The sequence below is a fragment of the Wolffia australiana genome, chromosome 4, assembly GCF_029677425.1.
Source record: "Wolffia australiana isolate 7733 chromosome 4, ASM2967742v1".
NCBI lineage: Eukaryota > Viridiplantae > Streptophyta > Magnoliopsida > Alismatales > Araceae > Wolffia > Wolffia australiana.
In genome coordinates this window covers 23299927-23317994 of record NC_135838.1, presented here as the reverse complement: position 1 = coordinate 23317994, position 18068 = coordinate 23299927, and the positions used below count along the sequence as shown (strand labels likewise).

The following is an 18068-nucleotide window of genomic DNA, read 5'->3' as shown; positions in this document are numbered from 1 at the left end:
TGGTGTCATTTATCTCATTTTCCATATTTTCTCTGATTTTCTGTTTAATTACATTCGTTTAACTTCTGGAAATTAAATTTTACTACATTTCAGTATAATGACATTTTTTTCAGACTACCAGTTTATTTAATGTTATCAGAAATTTAGTAAGGAAAACTAAGGTTTAGTTCTGTCTGCCGAAACACTATGTTTCCTTTTTTTTCTTTTTCCTTTTATATTATATTTCTTTTATTAGGCAAATGGGCCTGTTATTATTAGCCCATGTCAATGTGCAACTCAACCTGATCTATAAGCCAGGATCCCGTGTGAATGTGATGTGCTTCTATTTTGTTTCATGTAGCCTTGTCCTCTTTCTCACTCACCTAGGATTTCGTAGAGAAATATAATGTCAGAAACAGGAGAAATCGTGTCATCATGAAAGACACGTTTATCAATAATTTCTAATGTTTTCACCTCGTTCTTGATGTCTCTTCTTTAGTATTGTAAGTCTGTTTTAACATTCAAGGTTTTGGAGTCAGAATGATCTCCTGCGAAACTAATCAAACCTAATTCCTTTCTAAGAGCAAAATTTTCAAAAGGTCGACTATGTTGCCTCTATTGCCTCAGTTTTCCCGCCTCTTTCTCTCTACATTTTTCTTCTTTTACTCTTTTTTCCTTTTGATCTCATTTATTCATATTTGTGTTCTCTGGGAAATATGCATTCGATTCAGAGAGCTTTACAATTTTTCTCAACATCTAACTCGGTCCTTTCTTTCTTACCAGGCCACCTGTTTCCAGCCACAAGTCCATCAGGATGTGTTCGTTGGTAGGTGGTGGCGGGTACGGATGTTGCGTTCTGCTAGTGGTACAACACCGCCTTTGAAGATGTACGCTGATCTTCCAATCTTCTTTGAGAAAGGTCAGGTCTCCTTCGGAGTCGGTTATGAGCCTGCCTTTGCTGATATAAGTTATGCATTTACCGTTGCTCTGCGGAGGACAAATCTTAGCGTCAAACACAGAAGCTCTGTCTCCACTGAAATTCAACCCATTAAGAAAGAACGTAGCCTACCTTGGTGGGATGACATGAGATACTATATTCATGGAAAAATCAACCTATGTTTCAATGAGACCGAATGGAATCTTCTAGCCACGACAAACCCGTATGAAAAAATAGATAAACTCCAGATTGCGTCTGGTTTTATGGAAATCCAGCAGAGGGATGGTCATCTTGTATTTTCTGCCGATGACTTCAAGATATTTCAGACCAGCTTACATAGTTTGACTACTAATTGTAGTCTTAAGGCTCCCCCGGGCAGCAGGGTTTTCATTGCATCTCCCACCTTCTGTCTCGAGGTAGACATGGATTGGGATTGCGCATCTGGGAAACCCCTTAATCATTATCTCCATGCCCTTCCTGCAGAAGGAGAGCCCAGAGAGAAAGTGTACGATCCATTTAGATCAGTTTCTCTATCTCTCCGATGGAACTTCTTGCTCCAGCCATCTCAGCATCACAGTCAGAACGTGAAGGATGAATCTTGCCAGGGCCGTGATCTTGATCATGTAACAACATGCCCTGCAATGTATCTTGGTGCGCATGATTTGGTTTGGTTGTTTAAATGGTGGAACTTGAATTATAGTCCACCTCATAAATTGCGTTCCTTTTCTCGATGGCCGCGTTTTGGTATTCCAAGAGTGGCCAGATCTGGAAACTTGTCACTTGATAAGGTTATGACAGAATTATTTCTGCGTCTCGATTCAACGCCAACTCTGATTAAGCATATGCCTTTATGCGATGATGATCCGGCCAATGAGTTGACCTTTGAGATGACCAAGTTAAAATATGAGTTATGTTATAGCCGTGGTAAGCATCATTATACGTTTGACTGCACGCGTGACACGTTGGACCTTATTTATCAGGGTCTTGACCTTCACTGGCTAAGGGCTTACTTGAATAGGTATCATGACTCTGGCACTCAAGAGAGTCATTCATCAAAGAAGTTCCAATGCAAAGTGAGGAGGAAAAGCGGGCAGCTTGGGTCAGACACGGAGAAACAAGGGGGTGAAGGGTTTCTTTTATCTTCCGACTATTTCACCATCCGGAAACAGGCTCCCAAGGCTGATTCAGCAAGGCTATTATCATGGCAAAATGTTGGCAGAAGAAATCATGGTATATCCACTGCAAAATCCGAGTCTGATAATGGCAGCGAGACTGATGGCATGCGATCTGAACCAAGCGATGATGATGGCTATAATGTGGTTGTTGCAGATAACTGTCAGCGTATCTTTATTTATGGGCTGAAGCTTTTGTGGACTATTGAAAACAGAGATGCCGTCTGGTCATGGTTTGGGGGGATGTCCAAAGCATTCGAGCCTCCAAAGCCATCTCCATCTCGTCAATATGCTGCCCGGAAGTTAATGGAGCAAAACATGATATCTGAGAGAGTACATGTCCCTCGTGATGTTCAAACGTCTTCTCAGAGTAAAATACAGAACATCAGCACACAATCTCCACCGCATAGTAAGTCAATATTCTCTAAGTTCATTTAATCCCGTAAATATGGTTTCCCTTCAGATATTTGATTTCGCACATATTTATTTTGTGGTAATGTCTAGTTACTTTTTTTGCAGGCCAGGATCAGGAAATTGGTGATTTGTATTCTGAGGGGACACGGCACTTTATGGTGAATGTTATTCAACCACAATTCAATCTCCAGTCAGAAGATGCCAATGTATGTTGTGCCAGTTGATTATACGTTCTCCTTGGCATTAATTACTGTTAGTTTTATTCCTTTCATTTACTTTGTATAAGTGGCACATGTACGTTGTGTGAGTCCAGGGCCATACCTTTGTAAGCCGGTATTCAAGTTAGTTATTCGCGATTTAAAGAGATTTATTTCTTTTCCATTTGATTAGCCTTACAGGGCAGGTGTCTACAGCGACAAACTAGGAGGAGATCTTTGATCAACATGTTATCAGAATGTGATCCCACTCTGTGAGGTCATAGTTCCTCTGTTCTTTTCTCTGCATCTACCTGTTTGCTGGTCTCTTGTGATCTGACATATCAGATAAAGAAAAAAGTTCGTTTCTACACAATTGATGAAGAAATATGATGAGATATCTGATGCAATCCTCATCCCCCAAGGGTATCTCAGGTATTTTAGCCAATCAGGGGCACTTTAGCCATCTGATGTTTAGGGTATACTGCTTCCTTTTCTTATAAATATGTGTAGCCATCCCTTGAGGAGAGCAGTCAAGAGTTAAGGCAAGATCGCCTCTTGGCTCGCTATCTCGATTCTCCCTGTCTTGATCCCATCCCGTTGACCATCCAACGATTCCCTAGCCAATTGATCGTCTCGCCGGATCATTGAGCCGGCTCCCCTCCAATCCCTACCCTTGCTGTTCGGTTCTCTTCTAGTCTCCAACAATCCCAGTCCCTGTGATTGTCAACCCTTTACTGCGTCATCAGGCAGCTCGTCCCCTGTCGATTCCTGCCTCGTCAGTTCAACCTCCTCTCGGATCATTCCCATTTCTCCTCTCTACCCGGGAACTTCTAGCTCACCTCGCCCTCTACTCTCCTTCCGATATGAACCTAGCCCGAGGTTCTAATCAATATCTGAGACGGCAGAGGCTGCTTATGTCTGAAGGATCTCTGGTGTCTTTCCGAACATGGAAGTCAAGTTTGATGGCATTGACATCTTCAAATTGAGCACTTTAGTAGACCTTAACCTTAAGGGCAGGGAGCTTGGAAACCATTTTAACGAAGGCCCAGTTCCAATTGACCCAAAATACGAGAAATGGAAAGCTGAACAGGCCCGTATTTGGAAATGGATTTTAGGTACAATGAGAACATTCCATAAATGAGAAGAGACTTCTTGTATATGGGGGATGCAAAAGAGCGTTGGAATGAGATTATGTTACGATACCCATATTACAATGTTAAACAAAGTGGCTGAAAAACCTAGCTTTATATGCAGCCCTATATTCTTAATTTTAATTCATCAAGTTAATGATAAAATTCATGGGCGTTCCAGTGGACATTAAGCACTTGCTACACAACAACCTGTTAGAGGAAAGACATAACATGGTGGGAAAAATGGAAATTTGGGCTTTAGAAGTGTGCCAAACTATATCTAGTATGGGTTTGGAAAGCGAGATAGAGACAAAGTACCCAAGATTTGATTTCAAGAGTAAATACTTGACAGCCTGAAGCACTTTCTGGGCATTGATGTAGTACACTTTAATGGAGGTATTTTTATTTCACAACATAATTGTAACTTAGGCCTGCTCAAGGAGACATTGATGCTTGGCTGTTAACCAAGGAGTATTCCAGTGTGTATTAATGTAAAACTTGGGAAAGGGGAAGATTCTATTGTTCATGCACTAATTCCAGTGCGTGCTCAGATATTTCCTATACAGTGGGACCTCTGAGTCAATTTATGAGTGACCCACATAAAATTATATACAAGTAGCCACTGGGGATCTCTTGTATTTGGAGACACTATTGGTCATGGTCTTATATTGACCAGGACATGGGTATGTCTGTGGCGTTATACTCAGATGCTGATTATGTCAGTTCAGTGGTAGGCAGAAGATCTACATCAGATGCTTCTCCTTTATCGGAGGCAGTCTTGTCTTGGCGAAGTAAGAAATAGAAGGTGGTCTCTAGATCAAGTGCAGAAGCAGAATTTTATGCTCTGGCCAATGAAATTTGTGAGATCCTATGCATGAAGGGCATATTAGAAGACCTGAATCTCTTTAGTCAAGATTGTATTAAGCAGTACTGTGACAGTAAGTCTGTTATAGCTATTGTCCACTGTTAAATGATACGACCCCGACGTATCTAGGCTTTGTGTCATTTAGGCCGATAGGGGCATTTAGGTCATTTGGACCTCTTTTTAATCTCTTTAAATAGAGCAGCCCTCCCTTTAGGAGGGCAGCCAAGAAGTATCATCAGAAATGTGTTTGGCTCCCTCCGGTGACGTCCACTTCGCCGGACCCCTCACGTAGGCGACGTCCACTCCGCCTGCCCCTACTTGCCGTAGTCCATTCCGGCACGCCGACGACCATCCCGGTGCCTTCTTCCTCTCTTCCCGTCTTCTCACCGATACGAACTAGCAGGTTCGTATCATTAAATGAGCTTCTTTCTCTTGCTCTATAATCTCCTTGTGATAGTCCATAAACATGGGCCCATTTCGGACTCTCCACTCCCACGATAAGTACCATGTACTGAACCCTAAAACAGATTATGAGGGTCAAGCCTCTTTTTATTCTGGATTTCTTCACTCACAACTCAGTTCAGCATGAGAGAACAAAGCATATTGAGATGGAAATTCATTTTATAAAGGAGAAGATTGATGGAGACATCATTGTCCACATTCGTGGGATCCTCTGAGCTGACAGCCGATATATTTACAAAAGGACTTCCAGGTCTGCACTTCCCAAAATTGGTGTCCAAGTTGGGCATGAATAACATCCATACCCAAATTCAGGGGGGGATGTTAGTATACTAACATTTCTTCCTTTCATTAACTTCGTGTAAGTAGGCCACATGCTAAAAATGGCCCACGTGACTTATTTTTGCTATCTGTGGTGCACACTTGACAAATGTTGACGTACATTATTTGGGTCCAATCTCATACCTCTATAAGCTCTTCCATTTGCCTATCCCTGACAGGACAGGTGGCAGAGGCAATCCTTGATTAACAATTACCATGCCCTTTTTACAATTTTGCTTTCTAAAGATTTTTATGAACTGCCTTAGTGCTTTCTTTTTAGTAGTATATGCCTCAATTGAATTCTCTTCAATAAATTACTTCAAAGTCCAGGATGAGGTCGCTGAGCAGATTGGATGAGTTATGATTAGGTTCCAATGTAAAATTTCATTCAATCCTGGAGCCCAGACCATGATCTGATCAGTTTAATCCAAAGTCTTTTCACAGTAGAACATGGATCTGTTCTGGTTTAGAGGGCAGATTGATGATAGATTGTCCATCCGCCTAGCTAGTGGAATGGACAGATTGGCTGATGTCACATGCCTGGCCCAATTAATCTATCTCTTGCACATACACAAACGCCTGCTGCGGTCACTTTGCACCGTGGCTGTTATTTCAATGGGCGGAGGTCTTGGACGTAAATTTTGGGCATAACTTTGGGAGGTCTTGGACGTAAATTTTATTATGACTAGTTCTTTCCTTGATTAATTTTTGTCTTCTCGCACACTGCTGAAGTTTCATGATCAAAGTTGGATTACTACAAATGGATTGAGGCACTTGCTATTATTCGGTTGAAGAAGCTCACTTATGTTTAATGTCATTTTTCAGCTTACTCTTCTTTAATCTCTCATACGTCAGGGTTAATCTTGATTATTATTATTTTGATAAAATGGGTAATCTTCATTATTCATCTGATATTTTCTCGATTCTTCGTTGGAGTGAATTCTTCTTCATTGGTATCTGCCAGGGTAGATTTTTGCTTGCTGCTGCTAGTGGTCGTCTCTTAGCTCGCTCCATTGATTCGCTGGTTCAAGTTGGAAGCGAGATTATTCAAAAGCTGAGTGACGGGAACTTGCATATTCAGGAGGAACACAAGCCGCAAATGGTTTGGAAACGTGTGGAGTACTCAGCAATGTTAGAGCATGTACAAGCGCATGTTGCACCCACTGACGTTGACCCTGGAGCTGGGCTCCAATGGCTGCCAAAAATCCTAGGAAGTTCTCCAAAAGTCAAGAGGACAGGTGCTTTACTTGAAAGAGTGTTTATGCCTTGTACAATGTATTTCCGATACACCCGGCACAAAGGAGCAACATCAGATTTAAAGGTAAAATTTCTTTATGTAGTTGAACGAATAAATGGATCTTATTGATTTTTCCTGATTGTGGCATGGATTTTAGTCAGATCTAGGATTTTACAGAAATGATTTCTTACAACGGAAGTTTTTTAGGTGAAGCCATTGAAAGAGTTATCTTTCAACTCAGCAAACATTACTGCAACGATGACATCCCGTCAATTTCAAGTCATGCTGGATATACTTAGCAATCTTCTATTCGCTAGACTCCCCAAGTAAGAAAATGCATGCGAATTAAAGCATATTCTCTCTGAAATTTTGCATATACCCTTTGAAATGTTGTGCTCCACAGCAGCGATATGTTCTTAGTGACGGTAAATCTTCATGGAAACTACTATTATTTTTTTATCAAACTTTGCACGGTCTATCTTTCACTAAACTCTTCATAGTGAGCGCACATCTGGATATATGTGTTTTCAACGATTGGTGTATCTTTTATGTAAAAACGCTGATAACTTCTGGAAGAAATATTGGCTTTAAGAATCAGATGTCAAAGTTATGCTAGAGTATAAATACCCTTGAAAAATTGTATGTAATATGCTTATTATATATATATTATCTGTCTGTAAGTCTTCGTGCAAACAACCAGGTGTTTTTTATCAAACTTTACGTTGTCCTTCACCATATTCTTCATAGTGAGTTTGCATCTAGATGTTTTTTTTCAACGGTTGCTGTTTTTTAATGTCAAAAACGCTGATAAGTCGGGTAGAATTATGGGCTTTATTGAATTATGGGCTTTATTGAATTATGGGCCATAAGTAGAACATACTGTGGACTATATTGAGTTTTTCCTTTTTGTTTCTTTCAGGCCTAGGAAAAGCAGTCTGTTATACCCTGCAGAGGATGATGATGTTGAAGAAGAGGCGGATGAGGTGGTTCCGGATGGCGTCGAAGAAGTAGAACTGGCGAAAGTTATCCTTGAACAAAGAGAAAGAGAACGAAAATTGATTCTTGATGACATAAGAACACTCAGCACATCTGATGAGAGATTTGAAGAGGCAAGCTCTTCCCTGAAGAAGGATGACATGGCGTGGATGATACGTGGAGGAAAATTTTTGCTGGTAAGGATATGTCCCAGTTGAAGTCTCTATATATAGCTAGATATTTGAAATATTTGACACCTTTTTTACATTTCAATCCTAGATTTTTATGCATTTGCGTTAATATCCTGTTCATATTACAATGGGGACGGTGGATCCGATAACTATAGTGTATGAACCAGGGATTTTGTCAAATGAATAATACTACTTAATGCGGAAGAAGAAAATTGTGATATCATGCCTGCAAAACAGGTTTGCTTTCATTGATCTGCGGCACAGTTGATGAGGAGTCATCTAATCCTCGTCATCTTTAAGTTTGAGGGATTTGAATTATAGACTAGATTTTTATCTTTTAGTGCGACTCTATTCTTCTTTCCGATGAGGAGAGGACAATGACTCGTTGTCATCCTCATCATTTGTCCACAACAAGGTTGATGAGGACGAGTCTGTCGTTGTCCTCATCATTCTTATGCTGTTGCTTTCCCCTCTAAATGGGACTGTCTATATCTGTTTTCATTCATCAGCTCCAAGATGATGATGATGATGGGTTTATCCTCATCATCATCATTTGTATAGAGCAAGGATGATGATGGTAAAATCCATGGATGATGTTGATGGCGATGACATTGGAGCCGGATGACAGTGACAGAAAATGACAAATTTGTATTCTAACAAGATTTGACAAATTTGCTAATTTATCAACACATGTTAATTAGCTTTCATACGCCACATGTTAATTAAATAAATTTTCTTCCAGGTTCAGCGTCTGCGGACAGAGTTCACAAATGTACAGAAATCAAGGAAGGCTGCGGCCATTGCACTGAGAATGGCTTTGCAGAAGGCAGCGTTGCTGCGGCTCACTGAAAAAGAGAAGAGCAAGAGCCCATCCTGCGCCATGCGAATATCCATGAAAATAGACAAAGTGGTGTGGAGCATGCTTGCAGATGGCAAAGCGTTTGCCGAAGCTGAAATCATCAACATGGTGGGGTCATATTTGTTTGCTAGCTGAAATTCTGCCTCAAGTTATTATTTAGTGATATTTGCTGACGGTTTAGATTTTTGTTGCAGATGTATGATTTCGATCGCGATTATAAAGATATCGGCGTGGCCCAGTTCATTACCAAGTCCTTTTCTGTGAAGAATTGCTTGCCAAACGCAAAGTCTGACATGTTGTTATCAGCTTGGAATGCTCCTGAACTTGGAAGGTGCATAATAATTTTAAGATCGTCGTGCCTTTTCCCATGATTTGATCTCTGAATGTAGCTAGATACTTACATTTACCTTTTTTGTGGTTGATATGACAGTTTTCATGTCTTATGTTGTAACTTTCAAATTTTTACAGCCATGTAATGCTGCGAGTGGATGCGAGGCAAGGTGCTCCAAAGGATGGGATTTCCTCGCTGGAGCTATTTCAGGTGATTAAATGTTCATCTTTCCAATTATATGTAAAAATTCCAACCTTCGTAGGCATTCGTCAAAAGTTACAATTAGGAACTGAATTTGAGGATATAGATGTTGAAATTTCGTCGGCAGTAAGCTTCAAATATTTCTGAGCATATGAAGGGAGAGTTGTATTTATTTTGCTAACAATGTCGGAGAGCACGAAGAATATAAGTGTTTAATTGTTGGTGGAGACTTTGTTTTACATTTTTTCCCCGATATCAGCTGAGGGAAGTGCAGAATGGAAGAAGATGATACGTCGATATAAGATGGAATCCACCAGTTGAGGAGAACTCTTGCGAGATGGGAGACCATGATTGTAATCTGTACAATGAACTTGGAACAGAATTTCAATCATTTTCTACCATAGTTGAGGTTCAATGGATCTCTGGGAAATCAATTTCCTTGAAATAAAAAAGCGAAGTATAATATAAAACTTGATTTTTCTGGCATATCTTTCTTTGAACTCATGACAGGTGGAGATATATCCGTTGAAGATACATCTGACGGAAACCATGTACAGAATGATGTGGGGATATTTCTTCCCAGAAGAGGAGCAAGATTCTCACAGGCGTCAGGTGTGAGAAGTTACATTTCGGGCAGATAATGTTAGTTCTTCTTTCATAAATGACTATGTTTGTCAATTTGACCTACTTCCAGGAAGTTTGGAAAGTTTCAACAACGGCTAGTTCCAGGCGGACAAAGAAAATTTCATCCACCTCGGATACGTTGGTGTTGGCCACCCAACCTTCTAGAGAAGTTGAATCTTCTTGTGCGAGGTTGGGGTCCAACTTTCCATCATCTGCTGCAAACGTGGAGAATTCTCAGGTGAGCTCCGATTTTTATGGATTAAATAGTGCATAAACTTTTTTTATGGATAATAATCTTTGGCAGATCTCAAAGCTTCAGAGTGTGAAAGGAAACGTTATCAGTGGGTCAAGCTCAGAGCTTCGGAAGACACCGTCTTTTGATGAATCCTTGGAAGGAAATCTGTGTGATAACGATAAAGGGGGGCTCCCAAGCCCGCCGCCTGATCAGCAAACTAACGATAATGATAATGAGACAGCGAAGAGCAAGTCTAAGGAGTCCAAGTCAGTGAAATCTGGCCGCTCACCCCATGAGGAGAAGAAGGTGGGAAAATCGCAAGACGACAAGCGTGCGAGAGGTCGGAAGTTGATGGAGTTCCATAATATTAAGATCAGCCAGGTTATTTCAATAAATTCCAAATTTATATGCGATTCGGGCCATTTTTTTATTTTCTGATCCATTATAAACAAATGGTCAGGTCGAGCTGCATGTTACGTATGAAGGGTCCAGATTTGCAGTCAATGATCTTAGGCTGCTCATGGACACCTTTCATCGTGATGCGTTCACGGGGACATGGAGAAGGCTCTTCTCAAGAGTCAAGAAGCACATCATTTGGGGAGTGCTCAAGTCTGTCACCGGTATGCAGGCAAGTCGCCTTTCTCAATTCCTTGCAAATTATCACGTCTTAGGTACTAGTTGATTAGATTTTGACTCTTAACTAGCGTGACAATCTCTCCCCAGTTAATTTAAATGTATATCCATGTCAATTTTTTGATAATTGAGCAGTGGAAGTAGACGAAATGTAGATAACAGACCATTGGAAAAAAGAAGAAACTGCCGTACTAACTTTCACTTCGACTGAAAAAAAGACTTTTTACATGCTACTTGTGGAGCCAAATCAGCAGTTTTTCGCATTGGATGCAAAGTACAGATGTAAACTATGTGCTGTCAACGTCAACCACCCGGCAAAAAGTCCAAGTCATTGGTGGTTGACGGTGGCGGGTGCCAATTTATCTCCAAGCAGTTCAATTTCTAAGCTGGGTTATCTCTCAGGGCAAGAAGTTCAAACAGAAAGCACAAGGACAGAAGGAAGAGGGTATCGTGGCCGGCGTGCCTGATAGTGATCTGAACTTGAGCGACAGCGATGGAGGGTTGCCGGGAAAACTGGTGCAGTTTCCCATGACAATGCTGAAGCGGGCGTCGGACGGTGCAGGCGAGGGGTTTGTGACCTCTATCAGAGGGCTATTCAATTCTCAGCGCCGCCGGGCCAAAGAGTTTGTGCGGCGCACCATGAGAGGCGAAGCTGACCCAGACTTGGACGAGGAGTTGAGCGAGAGTGACGATGTCGAGGCAGCCCCTTTTGCCAGACAGCTGACCATATCCAAGGCCAAGATGCTAATGCGTCGCCACAGGAAGAAGTTCAGAGCCAGGGGACAGAAGGCTTCTGGTATAAATCCTCCCTCTCTCTGTCTCTCTCTAAATCTTGATCTAATTTGATGAGCGAATTTAACTTTTTTTATTTACTCAGGATCGACGTCTCAGCAGAGGGAGTCGATCCCGTCGTTTTCTAAGGATACGACTCCATTTGAGAGTGATTTCTCGAGTGACTCCACCTACGAAGACGTCTACGGGTAGACATGGTGATCTTCTTCATCAGCCCAGCGGGTGATTTCGAATTGGTTTCCTCTGCCACACAAATGGAGCTCTCTCTCTCTCTCCATATCCCTCTTTCTCTCCATCTCTCTTCTCTCACTTCATCTCTCTTCTTTCTCTCCATCTCTCTCACTTTTCTCCATCTCCCTCTATCTCTCCATCTTTCTCCATCCCCATCTATCTCTGTCTCCCTCTCTCTCTCTCCATCTCCTTCTCGTTATCAGCATCTCTCTCTCTATCTTATGGTCTATCTCTCTCTCTCTCTCTCTCTCTCTTCTCCCCTGCAGCGCTGGTGGGTCGACCAGGAAGCGACCCTCCGTTGATATATATCATTATTCGATTGTGGCTTGTAAAATATTCTTTTTGCCCCCAAAATCCATAATTCCAGTTTTGTACAAACCAGTTTTACCGCAGTCAGCAGTACATCTTGTCAATATTTTTCCCAGTCTTGCCCCACATCCGCCACCTTTTGCGTTCATTCTCGATAGCAATTTGAAGTTCTCCTAGGTAAGAAAAGATGCATTCCAGAATTGACATTTTTTCGATAGAATACAAGATTCAGTTTCCTATAAGAAAAATCAACCCTGACGAATCCGAGTCAATCATTAGAGATTAAAGTTCATTAAAATATATAAAAAGTCTGTATTGAAACGGTAAGACTAGGAAGTATGGGGCAACATAACTTAGTTATGAATCAAACGAGCGGATTCATTTATTTCTTCAAGTTGGGACTTGCATCTCTAATGCGTATCACTCTGTTAATCCTCTATTCCTCAGAATTTCACTCGATAAAAATCCATGACGCAAATGCAACAATTTATTAGTGAAGTATTCATCACGCAATCATCATCAAAAAGGATGAAGAAACAACTAAAAATGATGACTGGCGATCAGTTCCGCTCTGCATGGGATCTGATGCATACCATCAATCAACCACCGACGAAGGTAGAATGGCCTTATCCTTCCAGTCAACCAAGTACTGGGCAAGCCCGTCGAGGTAGCTCTCGTGCAGCGCGTCGTCCGCGAAGACTGCCGCCGCGCGCTTGGCCGCCGCTCGCAGGGGCTCGCCGGCGGCGCCAGCCACCGCGACCCTGACCGCCTCCACCACTCCCTCCCGAGTAAACTTTCCGTCCTTAACTGATCTCGCCACCGCCTTCCCCCATCCCTTCTCCTCGAACATCTTCGCGATCAGGCCCTGGTCCGCGAACACCGGCAGCAGCACCAGCGGCAGCCCGTGGCGGAGCGCCTCCACGGCGGAGCTCCACCCGCAGTGCGTCAAGAACCCGCCCAACGAAGGGTGAGCCAGAAGCTCTACCTGCGGGAGCCACTCCTCCACCACGACGCCCCTCCCGTTGACCGCCGCCGCGAAGCCCTCCGGGACGAGCTCCGCCTCCGGAGGCAGCCCGATCGGGCGGCGGAGCGCCCAGACGAAGCACACCCCGGACAGACGTAGCCCGTGCGCGAGCTCGCGGTACTGCTCCTTGCTGAGCACCGCCTCGCTGCCCAGCGGCACGTACGCGACGGAGCCGCGGGGCTTGCCGTCGAGCCAGTCGAAGATTTCGCTTCGTGGAGGGGTGGACGGCAGGGGAGAGAGGAAGCCGGCGGGAACGACGGGCTTGGCGAGGATGGAGCTTAGGAGGGCAATCCAGTCGCCGTGGAGCCACCGGCAGCTGCGCACGATGACCAACTGGACGGCCTCGGCGGTGGCTGCCCAGCGGTACGAGTCTCGGATCCCCGACTCGTCGGGCGCGCAGAGCGCGGTGAAATCCGCGGCGTCGGTGGGGGTGAAGGCCAGAGTCGTGGAGACAGGGGAGATCCACGGCGGCGGCACGGCGAGGGCGTCGGCGTCGGGGATCCTGATAGCGGCGGAGTTTTACTCGTTCTACGCCAACGCTCCTGTTAGGATGTTAATCAAGATTAGTTAGTAAAATGGGATAATATTAAAAGACTTAGAATATAGGAATCAATATAAGTTCAAAGATAGATCAGGATCAAACATAGATGGACAGGATCAAATCGTAGATAGTTATAACGGTAGAGATTTAGTGTTGACATAACTGTTGTAAGAAGATGGGTCCACGACATGATGAACGACAGGGATCGGTGCACCCATCTTATTATAACGGCTAGGATTAAATGAGAGATATCTGTTATAATCAAAGGGACTACGGCACCGATCAACGGCTGTGATCGGTGCACCCAATCCATTATAACGGATGAGATTGAACTGAGGGATTCTGTTATAACGGATGAGTACACCGATCAAACGGTTAAGATTGGTGTACCCATCTGTTATAACGGTTGAGATTAAACCGTCTTATATCCGTTACATATCTGTTACGACGGATATATGAATGGAGGCAACTTAAACTATTTTATATGTACTATAAATAAGAACCGATGTAGAGTTGGAAGGATCGCGGAATAAGAACGATCTTCATCTTCCTGTTCTTGTCTTCTCTCTTCTTCTTCTCTCTCTCTCTCTTCCATCTCCTCAACTTCTTCTTCATCACCATGAATTTCAACAGATCCAACCGTGACCGTCGTGGGCTGGGCGGAGGATGGCCGACGTGGCCTGAAGAAGGCCATGGAATGCGAGGGATAGACATTGAACAGCGCGCAGGGGATGTGGCATGGAGCGCCGAGCTTGGAGAAAGCCCAGAAGGCAGTGAAGTCGTGGATGATCCAGTCGACGGTGGGGAGGGCGGAGTCAAGGAACGCGGCCACGACTGGCTCAAGATTGTCGAAGGCCTTCTTTAGATGGCCGTTAAGCGCGACAGGGATGTCGCTGGTGGACTTGGCGCCCGAGGGGAGGACTGATCAGGCTGTAGAATGATACTAATAATAGTAATATTTCTGTTTTAATCATAGCCGTTATAACTGATATAACGGCTATGTTAAAACAAATAATGACCGTTGGATTAAAACAGAGTATTTCCTATTTTATATTTTTCTATTCTATGTTCGATCCTGACCGCTAGATGTAATCCTATCCTATGTGAAATCCTATATTAAATCCTAGCCGTCTACTTCTCATACCGAGTATATTATAGTTGTTTTTCTTACTAACTAATCTGATTAAAAATCCTATAACGACCAGTGCTTCGCCCGTGCTGTCTTCCTCAACACCCCCCCTCAAGCTCAGCGGCAAGAGGGGAGACGTTGAGCTTGTTCCAAAGAGTCTCGAAGCAATCACAAGGGAGAGCCTTGGTCAGAATGTCTGCGAGTTGACCCTCGGTGTTGACAAACTTTACTTGCAGTGCTTGAGCTGCGACTTGCTCCTGGATGACGCAATAGTCCACTTCTATGTGCTTTGTTTTTGCATGAAAAACCAGGTTAGCAGCCAGATATGTGGCCCCTAGATTGTCACACCAGAGAATTGGCGCTGATGCTGGACTGAGGTTCAGCTCTTTAAGCAGGGATTGGATCCACATTGTTTCTGCGGCGGCGTTTGCAAGTGATTTATACTCAGCTTCAGTGCTTGATCGAGCGACGGTAGGTTGTTTCTTTGAGCTCCAGGAGATGTGATTATGTCCCAAGAAGACTAAGAAACCCCCTGTTGATAAGCCTAAAAACACACGTAATTTTGTCGTTGATTTTACGTTTCGACTTATACAATAAAATTTATAATTTCCCTTAATCACTAAATATAGAGAATATAGAGAATATAGAGCAAGCAAGGGGTCGAACCACATGGAGGCAGAAAATACGAATTTTAATCCAATTTCCATGAATTAATTCAAAGATGAATTAATTTTGCAATTTATAAACCTTAATTATATTTAATTGTGTTTTAATCAATCAAAATTAAGTAAAAACTTAATTTTGATTTTAAATATTTTCGGTTAACACACTGAAGATAGGATAATTTTAATTTTAAGATCAGATTAATTTAGATTATTAATTTCCCAATTATTATAAAATTTTAAAATAATTTTTATGAATTAATATTGGGAATTTAAATAATCAAGAAAGGGATTTTTAATGTGGACTTCAAGATGGATGAATTTTCGAATCAAATTTTATTTTTTAATTTTTTTATATAGTAAATTAAATTCCTAAACAATAAAAATTGAAATCTAGAGAGAGAAACTAGACTAATTAACCTAGAGAGAGAAAGTGAAGAATTCAACCTAAATTAAAAGTCTAATAATGCAGAAATGTTCTAAATTGATGTAGAATTAAGGATAAAAAATCAGATCTTGAATCAGAATCAATATGAAGTGTTAATTTCATTCAAAACAAACTTCTAGGGCATGTACATTTTGCCCATGCCTTGGCGTTTTAGAATCGTTCAAGAAGATGATTGAAATACAAATCAGAAACTTACAAATTTGAGTGCAGAAGCAAGATCTGTCGACTTCAAGAACCCCTCTTGTGTCCTTCCTGGCCAAATGCTTGGGGAGAGCCTCCAAAAGTGAATTTCGCCCATTTCCAGACCTTCATTTAAAGATCCAACCGTCTGTATTGTAGAGGGGGAAAAGACGAACCTACCCTCAAAATTTCAGCCCAATCGGACATCTAGATCTCAAGATATCAAGGTTTTAGTGAGGATAAATCTGGACCGTTGGATCTTTTATCTCTCTTCAAAATATCTCAAAAATCAGCATTTTCTGATTGGCCGGCATTATTCTTTCTCGTTTTTCGCTGTCTCAGATCGCGTCCTGACACGTGATTGTCCGCGTCATCAGCTCACAAGCATTGGTGCATAATGTCCCTTTTTGGATGGTTGAGAGGATGCCACGCCGCCTTCTTGTATTTAACTTTTTTTTAAAAAAAGAAAACGACAAAATGGGCCGCATTTTTTGACCGCGTTATTAAAAAAATAATAATCAAATGGGCGGTAAGCTGACCACCTTTATTTACGTTTTTCAGCATCGATTTCCGCGTGCATTTAATGCACGCGGACAATCGACACCGTTAAATGTCGTCATCATTTTTTAAAAAAAAATTAAAAAAGGTGTCGGTTAGCGCGTGCATTTAACGCACGCGGCTAACCGACATTTTAATATATATATATATTTATTGAATATTTTTCGCCGAATTTTTGTTTATTTATTATTATAAAAAAAACTTTTCATATATATAAAAAATGCATCCACGTATTTGCCCGAATTTTGGGCAAATGACGTGGATGCCCCTTGATATATATATATATATAAATGCTAAATAAATGATAAAAAAACATTTCTTGGCTAAATATTGGTCAAAAAATTATATAAAAATATGGAAAAATCCAGAAAAATTATGAGAGCCCTTACCAACCTTCAGCCAAGTGTTTAAAGCCCTGTAAAAAAATATTTCTGAAATGAGGTTAAATTCCATGTAATAAATGATAAAAAATCAGAAATAATAAAAAATGAAAGTGTAAGTGATTTATCTTTATTTTAATATGATAACATGCAAATATAGTCATTAAAACACATAAATATAATGTAAAATTCATTAATTAATCATGTTAATTTGCAAGTTATCACTTGTGGATCTTCGATCTTCTTGGTCGCCTGCCCAATCTGCGTCATTGAAGATATTAAGCGCTAACGGAGAATTTTTGTAAAGAAATAAACCGTGTAGTGCTGTTCCTTTTAAATATCGAAGAAGATGCTTTAGAGATTTCCAATCTTGAGCGCTAGGTGAGTGCATTTTCTGGCATGCTTTGTTGACTTTAAAAGCAATGTCAAGGCGAGTCAATGTTAAGTATTGTAAAGATCCGACAATTTTCCTGTATAGAGTGTGCTCTGGAAATAATTCTGTGGATGGAGATAGTTTTGACTGTGCAATAGGCATGGATAATGGTTTACAGTTATCCATATTGGATTGTCACAATATTTGGGATATGTATTTCGATTGAGAAAGTAGATATTCGGTTGGAAGTTTGATAAATTCTATTCCTAGAAAATAATGAGCCGGTCCTAAGTCTTTGATAGCAAATGCAGTTTGAAGCTGTTTAACAAGAAGATTAATTTCATTAGTGCAGGGAGAAATGATAAGTATATCATCAACATATATGAGAATAAAAATTGGTTTTGATGAGGATTTTAAAAAATAAGGATGTATCGGTTTTCGACCCAATGAAATCTAATTGTACTAGGAATTGAGTCAATTTACAAAACCAGGCTCTTGGAGATTGTTTTAATCCATATATGGATTTTTTAAGAAGACAAACATGATTAGGATTTGTGAGATCTTTGAAACCCATGGGTTGTTCCATGTATAAGGTTTCTTTTAGATCTCCATGTAAAAATGCATTAGAAACGTCCAATTGATGAATTTTCCAGTTCATGGTAACTGCAAACGAAAGGAGCA

The 18068-nt window shown here is 41.5% G+C and overlaps 1 protein-coding gene across 6 annotated transcripts in view; it reads left to right on the top strand.

Moving 5' to 3' along the window:
- Nucleotides 1–12207, top strand: part of SAB (HYPERSENSITIVE TO PI STARVATION 4) — a 36848-nt gene extending 24641 nt beyond the window's left edge. For 4 of the 6 annotated variants that reach the window (XM_078574491.1, XM_078574490.1, XM_078574495.1 and 1 more), the window contains 14 exons: nucleotides 763–2497; nucleotides 2608–2708; nucleotides 6439–6795; nucleotides 6919–7037; nucleotides 7631–7883; nucleotides 8620–8844; nucleotides 8931–9067; nucleotides 9205–9277; nucleotides 9779–9880; nucleotides 9963–10130; nucleotides 10197–10508; nucleotides 10588–10755; nucleotides 11163–11556; nucleotides 11638–12207. In XM_078574491.1, coding sequence (XP_078430617.1) covers nucleotides 763–2497; nucleotides 2608–2708; nucleotides 6439–6795; nucleotides 6919–7037; nucleotides 7631–7883; nucleotides 8620–8844; nucleotides 8931–9067; nucleotides 9205–9277; nucleotides 9779–9880; nucleotides 9963–10130; nucleotides 10197–10508; nucleotides 10588–10755; nucleotides 11163–11556; nucleotides 11638–11744 — 4251 coding nt within the window. In that variant the 3' untranslated portion in view covers nucleotides 11745–12207. Of the gene's footprint in view, nucleotides 1–762; nucleotides 2498–2607; nucleotides 2709–6438; nucleotides 6796–6918; nucleotides 7038–7630; nucleotides 7884–8619; nucleotides 8845–8930; nucleotides 9068–9204; nucleotides 9278–9778; nucleotides 9881–9962; nucleotides 10131–10196; nucleotides 10509–10587; nucleotides 10799–10895; nucleotides 11132–11162; nucleotides 11557–11637 lie in introns of those variants that run through there. The other 2 variants (XM_078574493.1, XM_078574492.1) reach the window with 2 other exon arrangements.
- The last annotated feature ends 5861 nt before the right edge of the window (nucleotides 12208–18068 follow it).